We start from the raw sequence: 9,269 nt of genomic DNA, 5'->3' as shown, positions 1-9,269 counted from the left end.
CGCCACTAGACTTACGACTAACCTCTGAGACTGGGAGTGAGAGTATGAATTAAGTTAAAACTTTTAAGCAATATTAATAACATAGTTATATAGTTGTACTAAGTTATATAGGTGCTATTCTGATTAATATAAAATAAACATAAGATGGTGACCAGACATGAGTTATGGATATTTTAACTGAGAAGTGAAATGTTCAGTAACTTCAGTTACTACATTTTAATTTTTTATTAGATGTATAAACGAAACCTAACATTATGAAAGCTTTATTTATGAAATAATTTATGCGTGTATTATTAAAACATTAGGTTATAATAGAAAATATTTTTTAATTGTTTATTAAACAAAAATTATATGGATTATGCTAGATAACAACTGTTATACTAATGTTACTACGATATAATAACGTAAAAGCATTTAAATACATTGATAATTAAAAATTTATAATACTAATTACAAAATTAATTAATTTGTAAAATCCTTATGATTATTTTAATCCCCCGTCAATTGGATCCTCTTGCGTCCGTTAGTCACCGGGATCTAGTTGTCGAAGAATCTATGTGACCGTTCACCATAAGGGGCAGTCCGTGAGGCCCGACCACCGTTTTTTTTTTGTACCCTTTGTAAAGAAGTTTTACTTCAAAAATATTTAGAATAAGTTTAAGCTATTTATAGGCATTTTAAATTGTTTAAATTTTGTTCCTGGTCAAAAACTTTGAAACATAACAGCTAGGTTCTTCATGACTTATAAATTTAAAAATATTAAAAAGGTAAGTAAGTAGATACAGCGCTTCCATTTATATTTTCCAATATTCAAAAAACCTCAAAGTTCAAGGAAATTAATGAAAAAAATGAAAAACCAAAATCAAATCAAAGTATATTTAAGTAATTAAATATCTGCCTTTTTCAAGGAAATTAATGGAAGATAGTAAAAAACTAAAACATACAAAAAAATATTATTAGCAATAAATACCACCAAATCCGTGAAACTACTAAACCCATTAATTGGAACGAACCTATACTATTTACCAATCTCATCATATCACATAAGCTTCTTGGTTACAGAGTAAACGTCAGTCCAGAATGTAGAGACAACCAAGCAACACCTCATTTTATTTAACAGAAAATCTGTGAAATTAGGTTTAATAATATCAAATTTAATTTAATAATTTATAATTTTATGTATTAAATAAATCTTTTATTAATTTAAAACGTTTTTTTGTGTAATAATTCTATAAAACACATACTAACTTTTCCAACAAAAAATTACTACACATTGGCATACAAAGTACAAAATATATACAATTATTTGTAATTTTTCATTTTTGTCAAATTTTTAAAATTTCAGTTTACAAAAAAATGATTTGCAATCATTTAAATTGTTATTGACATTCATTTAGATCTTTTTTTTATACTATTTTATAAATTGAAAAAACTAGAACAATATATTACATTTTTTTACTAATTTGCCATAAACTTAAATAATAATTAATAATATTAAGTTTCAAGACAAAAAAAATATACAATTATTTATTTTATAAATTATTAATTAATAATCAAATGAATCATAAAAATCATAGCTATTGAAGTACTCGGTTTCAGTAAAATAGTCATCATCACAGTCGGAGGAATCATATGGTTGATAGAATCTATATGGGTGTTGATTTCCACTAAATCTTGTATGGTGATGAGGTTGATGTCCTAAAACAATTATGTATTGATAAATATTTACATAGTAAAAATTAATGTTAGTATGATAATTAATATGTATTATTTAGGTTAATAAACAAATTTCACTATTTTTCAGTAATATTGGTAATATCTACTAGGGATGTCAAATTTTTCAAACGTTACATGACAAAAATGGCTTTATTTTTTTTTATGTGCCTTTAAACTATGAATTACATTACAAGAAAATATAAGTATTACTTTAAATGTATTAATTGGTAAATAAATGAGAGATTTAATAAAAAAAATGTAACATAACTAGTATTTATTAATTTGCTTGATGTATTTATTTTAATTTTTAGATATTTAGCACGTACAGATTTGCCATCCCTGACCCAGTAGTATACTTACGGTAGGAACTTTGAGAATAGTTTGTAGATGTAGAAGTAGAAGGTCTTTTTAAAGTTTGGTCATATATTTTACGTTTTGAAAAATCACATAATGTATCAACAGCATTAGTAACATCTGATAAACAAAAAAAAAATATTAATTTATATAACTAAAATGTTATAAACATTTTTTTTTACCTATAAAAACTTCTCCTGAACCAGGTGCAGGATTTTTATCTGGATGTAACAACAAAGCTAATTTCTTATATGCTTTTTTTATTTCAGGAATAGTTGCTGTAGTATTAATGTTTAACATTGTATAGTAATTTTGACTATTTTTCACTCTATAAATACAAATTAATAAATTTACAGTTGACAATTTTGATTGGTTCTCAAGAAATGTATCATGATATATTGATATATAATAGGCATGTCAAAGGATAATTCTATAATAATAGTATTTACATTAATTATTAAGATAAATGAATATTTAATAATATTAAGAGATTAGTTTATTTTTCATTGGTCTCATCAATATAATAGTTCTCCAGACAGAATTTACCACAATTATCATAATAAACATAATTATAATTTAAGTGATACCGGTTTTTATAATAAAAATAATGCAATTATTATGGTACTAGATGTCCCAACTGACGTTGCCTGGGCAAAATTCACCTTAGGATAGGTACGACTGTTATTGGCGTCTTGGCGGCGTGAGTATATATTATATATATATCTATATTTTCGTGTTACAGCAGCAGCTCATATCTGGCCACCCAAACTTCCCCTTCCATGTCACCTCCAACACCAACATTGAGGACAATGCCGTACGAGTACAGTGGTATAATATATACCATTCCCTATTTCAACCCCTTACAGCCCTTTTTTAGTATTAAAAAGTAGCCTATGTCCTTTCTCAGTGTCTAAACTATCTATGTATCAAATTTCAATAAACCCGTTTCAGTAGTTTTGAGGCCTATTCAATACAAACAAACAATCAAATCTTTCCTCTTTATAATATTAGCATTGATTATAAATACTAGTATTTTAAAGATGGGTTAGGTAACAAAATAGGACAATAAAAAATTGGAAAAAACTTTTTTTTCCACAGTAAAATATAATATAAGTAGTAAAAACTATTTGTCAATAAAAACTGTTTTTGTTATTATTTGCATAGTTTCTGAAAATGGGACATTTATGAGTCTTAAAAATTCTGTCAAAGACAATAGGTAAGATAATTTAAAAACGAGACATACTATGGTTACCTTAAGTAACCATAAGGAGTCCAGAAATAGTTTAGTTTTAATAGTTATGATAATAATATTAAAATGGTGATTAAATTTAAAGTAAAAATATTTACTAGTCAAAATTATTAGATGCATAAGTTGTACACATTACATTTTTGACTAGTTATTGACCTAAACTAAGAAAGAACTTTAAATTGTTTACCTAACTGTACATAAAATAATATAAGTACTTAATTTTTCAATAAAAAATATTGTATTATTCAAAATGTCTCTATTAGTTTTTGTTCAAAAGTACATTTAGAGTCAATTGAAAATTAATAACTATATATAGTTACTTTTTAACAACATTTGCCTGTTCTTCTGTGTAATCAGCCTTAGTGGTATCTTTAATTTCTTGAAGCTGTTTTAAGAGTTCTGAAACATTAAATTATTATTTATTTTTTAATTATAATTATGCATTATTACATAATATATTTAGTTTACCATCAGCTCTGGGTATTAAAAAAAGCTTTTTTGATTTGAGAATAAACTTTTCTGCTAACTCAAATTGTTTGCTTTGTATATATTGCTCTGCTTTTTCAAGACACTTAAAAGATTCATCTTTATTTATTTCTTTAAACATCTTATAAGAATAAGTAGTACCTATAATTATTATTTTAGTTATTAATTACTTTTTTAATAATTTCCGTACTAATACTAATATTAGTATATGTGCCTTTATTATTTATTAAATATAATATCTAAGAACTAAAAACATCTTTATGATTAAGTTTTTATTTTTTTGTTTAGGTGTAACCAAATCTTTTTACATTTACTATTAATTAATATAATAAGTCATTGTACAAACTTGATTTGTGGCCTTTTTTTGACTTTTTTTGTTGTTGTTTAGTATTATAGTCAGTACTGGAAGATGAATTGGAATTATCACCATTATAAGATGAATCAGAATGGTCTTTAAACATATAAAAATAATATGGTTTAAATCTAATATAATATTAAAGTTTTAAGTTTTACACACCTGATTGATATTTTTTCTTTGACCGTTTCTTCGAGTGTTTTATTGTTGATTTTAATTTTTTGAGTAGACCTACAAAATATTATTGTAGTTAATTTAATTTCAAATACTAATTGTATACTTGTCTTAACTAAGCAAATGTGTAATGATTAGGGTTTGGAAATTATAGGAATTGCATATTGTTCTGTATGCTCTAGATTTATAGCAGACCAAGCTATAGAAATCCAAACTTTTGAAAATTAGAAATATATATTTTGTGGATTTTAAAGAAAAAAGTGCACATTTTTTGATTTGTATATACATATCATGCATATTTAATATTTTCTAAAAAACTTCAAAATAATGAAAATATATTTTTTAAACAATTTTAATTTTAAAATTTTAAACATTACACATTGTTATTTAATAATACAGTGAGTTCTGCTTAAGTGATCACTGGTTTATAGAATCAACCATTTATTAGAATCAAAATTGAAAATCCCAAACCAGTTCTTATGTTACTACTGTTAAATTAACCTTTTATTAGACTCACCGAGTACCGAATAATTGAATCATTTTTAAGAACATTCTTATCGTTTTAATGGTATTTTAAACTTTTACTAAAAAGAAACAAGAATTGTTTTGAAAAAGTTAAAAGGAGTTATTTAAAAAAATGTTGAAAACGATACTTTTCAGTTGTTTCAAAAATTATAGGTACAATATGTACATACATTATTATTTATTTATTTTTAAATAATTAAAAATCATGTATATATTATATTTTAACTGAATATGGATTTTAATTTTAGGCTAATATGAAAATGAAATTAGTAGATTCTCAAGTACAATAAAAAATAGATAGTTTCTTTACTTTATTTTATTTTAATCTAATTTAAAATATACATATAAATATACTCATCAATAAAAAAAATTATGTTTTATGGAATCAACCGGTTAATAGAATCAAAATGATCTGAACCAATGTAATCACATTAAGCGGAACTCACTGTAGTTTTAACTTTTGTAAACATTATCAATAATATCGTATACAGGTTTATTTTTATACATCTTTATATTAGCTACTAAATTTTAAAAGAAGCTATACAGTTTTGATAATTTAATTACTTTAGTTTAAAAATAAATAAACGAAGAAAGGAACGAAAAAATTGTTAATATTCCTCCAAAAAGTAAACAAAATTTCAATACGTTCCTAAACATGAAAAAAGAACTATGTTCCTAAGAATGGAACGAAATTAAAGAAATGGTTGAATGGATTCTTTTGAACCCGTTCCTTCCAAGCACTGGTGATTTGCCAATGTTATTATGGTATTCTTAAGAATGAACTGTATCCATATTTCTATTGCACTTAGAACAACTACAAAAAACTTTTCTATGGTCAGTAAAGTTTTTGACAAATCTATTTCAGTTATAATTAGCACTATAAAATCTGAGTCCTGGTGATTATAATATATAACGCATTACACATAAAATAACATAATAATGAAATAGATAATAGTATCTATTAATGTTTCATTAGTGTCTATTGATTAAATAATAATTTTATAGAAAGTGTTTAGGCACTCACGTTTTGTTTCAGGTGTTGGATACATTTTGTTAGCTTTAGTTGAAAATTTCCAAGCATTATCCAAATCCTTTTTTTTTATGTATAACCTAGCAAACTCAATGCAGCGGGATGCCTCATCTCGGTTGCTCTCCATTGTTTAGTATAATCAAGAAGTTTATTATATCATTGATATTAAAATATTTAATAGTCAATGGTAAATTAAATTTGGTGGTTTCAATTAACGATATTATAAAGTTATGGATTATAGATAATAATATCTTATTAACTATTAATCTATAAAGTTAATTAAATATTGTTTACAAAGATTGTGTTATATGTAACAGTCACCAACCAGAAAAAACTGTAAATAAAATATTAAAACCGGCTGCTTAAAAATTGGCATATCATAGAGTAATAATCATAGTATTAATTTTATGAATTAAGATTTATTTTTTAAATCAAATTTCATAATTATTAATGTGCATTGTGAAATTTGGAATTAAGTATTAAGAGTGAAGAACTTTACCTACTGGCTACTGGCTAGTAGCTACTACTAAGCGGACTTTTTTTCTTGATTACATTGACTTTTTTCTTATCGCCGTCGTTGTTTTGTTTTTGATAATAATTCCTTATCTATAGTCGTGATTTTTGGTAATCGGAAAAAAAAGTCCCGCAAAAAATTTAGTATCTTAAAAAAAAAAAAAATTTAATGATGGAAAAAGCTAAATGCCTAAATTAACAATCGATTCCCTTGCTCAAATTTGATACTGGATGTTTTTTGTACATTGTATTTTAATAATAAATTATAATATACATGACGTACCTACTATTGTATAAATGTTATATGTACCTATACTCTATAGGTATGTTATTTTATTATTTTAGACTTATTTAATTAATTGACTATTTCCTTATGTAGGACTTATTTTAGCTGTAAGTCATAACATTCATAACATAAGAAAGATATGTGATTAAAGACTAAAATATTATATTGAAAATTGTATTTGTTGACGGCGTTGACGCGTATATTTTGCTATAATTATATTTGTAACTCGGGTTTTATCGTTTATAATCTTTTGCGAAAAGCATTTTGTATATTGTATAATACAATAATATTTATGTCTAATCGAAATGATTGTCAGTATGCGTTCGAATATTAAATGCCAATCGCCACACAACTAACACAGTGGCGTCATTTCAGTTTTTGTTTGACTAGGGGCTAGGGCAACTACTATAACTTATTTGCCGACTCAAAATTTTTTCCACGCAGTTCACATCGAATAGTGCCATAGTTGGTGAGGGGGGGGGGGGTAAATTTCCAGGTATATGAACGTCACACACAGGATTTTGAAGTATTAAGTACAAACAATTTTGTCAAATATTTTTTAGAATTAGAAAGTCAAATTTAGAATAATTGAGTAATGTATAAATAAATAATAAATAGGTAATAGGTACCTTTAAATACTGCAGATTTACAAGTAGTTAGCAGTGTTAGCACTGTTAGCAATATTTACAGTCACATAATGCAAATACTAAACGATTTGCCTAATAAATAACCCTAGAAAAAATAATTTCGGAAATTTAGTCCCCAAAAAAATAACCCCAAATGAGATTTTGTAAGATTTAATAAATAAATAATAATTGTATAATATTCAAAACTAAAATGTTTATTCTAATAAATATGTGTAATTGTAATATTTTAATTTTTAAGTGAATTATGAGCATTTTCAAATATTTAATATTTTTAATTTTTCATACTCATTACTCACTTAAAAATTAAAATATCGTAAAAAACCAACGAGAAAACAGATTGATTATGTTCTTACCTAAAAGTTTGATAATAGGTCAATTCACTCTAATAATATCAAAACTAAAAGCACACTAGGTATATTGTAGGTGCGACATCCTCTTAAGATATGGTATATCCGATATCGTATATCTTAATATCTATAAGTCCTATATTTATACTTATATTGCTAAGATATGGACTTCCTAATCTGCCAATGTTACTTAGTAAATTAGTTTGAAATATCAATAATATATAAATAATATAATAATTTTAAACAAATAGTAAATTTTTTCAATTACGGTCAATAATAGGTATATAAATAAAAAAACGTATATAATATTAATAATGTCAATTAAAATGCATAAAAAATATATATATATTAATACCTATACTGATATTAGAGTGAATTGACCTGTTATCAAACTTTTAGGTAAAAATATAATCTGCATTTTCTCGCTGGTTTTTTAATATATTTTAATTTTTAGGTGAGTTATGACTTATGAGTATGAAAAATATTTAAAAATGCTCATAATTCACTTAAAAATTAAAATATTTTATAAAATATTCACATACACGTATTTATTAGAATATACATTTTAGTTTTGAATGTTATACAATTATTATCATTTAAAATCTTACAAAATCTCATATGGGGTTTTTTTCGGGGACTAAATTTCCGGGGTTATTTTTTCGCGATACCATACTAAACATCTTGATTAATAATATATTATACTTCTTTAAAGAATACAACAAAAAAATTAACAATAAATCTTTAATTATAAAATATCAATATTCAATATTAAGATTTATAACAATGGCCTTTATTAGTTAAAAATAAGACTTCTTAAAATTTTTAAATGTGCCGACTTAAGGTTGATGTAAATGTTAGACAAATGTTAGGGCAAATGCCCAAGTTGCCCCCCTCCCCTTCAAAATGACGCCACTGAACTAATAGGGTGGGACCTTTTACGTCCCTAATTTTTTTTCTAATACAGAAACAGAATAGATGAAAATATAGATTACTCTATGACTATGAGTATTGTGTTAGGTACTATACAGGGCCAGATCTAGGGGGGCAAGCCAGGGCATTTGTCCTGGAAGTCTTGGTCGAGGGCACCAAATTACCAAATAACAGTGGCATAATAGAGAGGGGTTAAATTATGAGTGGGTACTAATTTTATACTTTGCTACAGGTAAAAAATATGTTAGATCATCCACCCCTGTCAGTTGTCACTATATTCCATGATGGTTTAAGAAACACTTCACATTGCATAAGATAAAACTGGGTGTCGGACGAGTATACCATTCTGCTGTACATAGTACTTTAGAAAAGTAATTAAAAAGTTAATGTAGTACCTATGTGCCTATTTTATCTAAACAGGTAGGTACTAAAATACATGATTAAATATAAAACTAGGTAATGTAAATCTAAGATCTCTTCATCTTATAGTTAAGTGCTTTATATTATAAAGAATAAAGATATATTATTAGATTAAAATAATTGCTATGTACATATTATTATTTATTACTGTTATAGTACTAAAATATACGCAGTACCATTTTCATCCACCAAGGCAATACGATCCGTTGATCGTCGATGGCGAACAATAGCGTGCTG

General features: G+C 25.3%; 1 protein-coding gene across 1 annotated transcript; it reads right to left on the bottom strand.

Moving 5' to 3' along the window:
* Positions 1-1,293: 1,293 nt before the first annotated feature.
* On the bottom strand, positions 1,294-6,438 carry LOC132922438 (dnaJ homolog subfamily B member 12-like). The gene is made up of 9 exons (XM_060985954.1): positions 6,389-6,438; positions 5,884-6,223; positions 4,323-4,391; positions 4,152-4,256; positions 3,788-3,946; positions 3,640-3,718; positions 2,253-2,398; positions 2,077-2,190; positions 1,294-1,698 (listed from the first exon to the last, which is right to left on the bottom strand). The coding sequence occupies exons 2-9, from the start codon at positions 6,014-6,016 to the stop codon at positions 1,547-1,549; spliced, it is 957 nt and encodes a 318-aa protein (XP_060841937.1). The 5' UTR covers positions 6,017-6,223; positions 6,389-6,438; the 3' UTR covers positions 1,294-1,546.
* Between the last annotated feature and the right edge of the window lie 2,831 nt (positions 6,439-9,269).

This window comes from Rhopalosiphum padi, chromosome 2 (assembly GCF_020882245.1).
Source record: "Rhopalosiphum padi isolate XX-2018 chromosome 2, ASM2088224v1, whole genome shotgun sequence".
NCBI lineage: Eukaryota > Metazoa > Arthropoda > Insecta > Hemiptera > Aphididae > Rhopalosiphum > Rhopalosiphum padi.
Note: the sequence above shows the minus strand (reverse complement) of the source record. Positions and strands in the feature narration are given on the sequence as shown.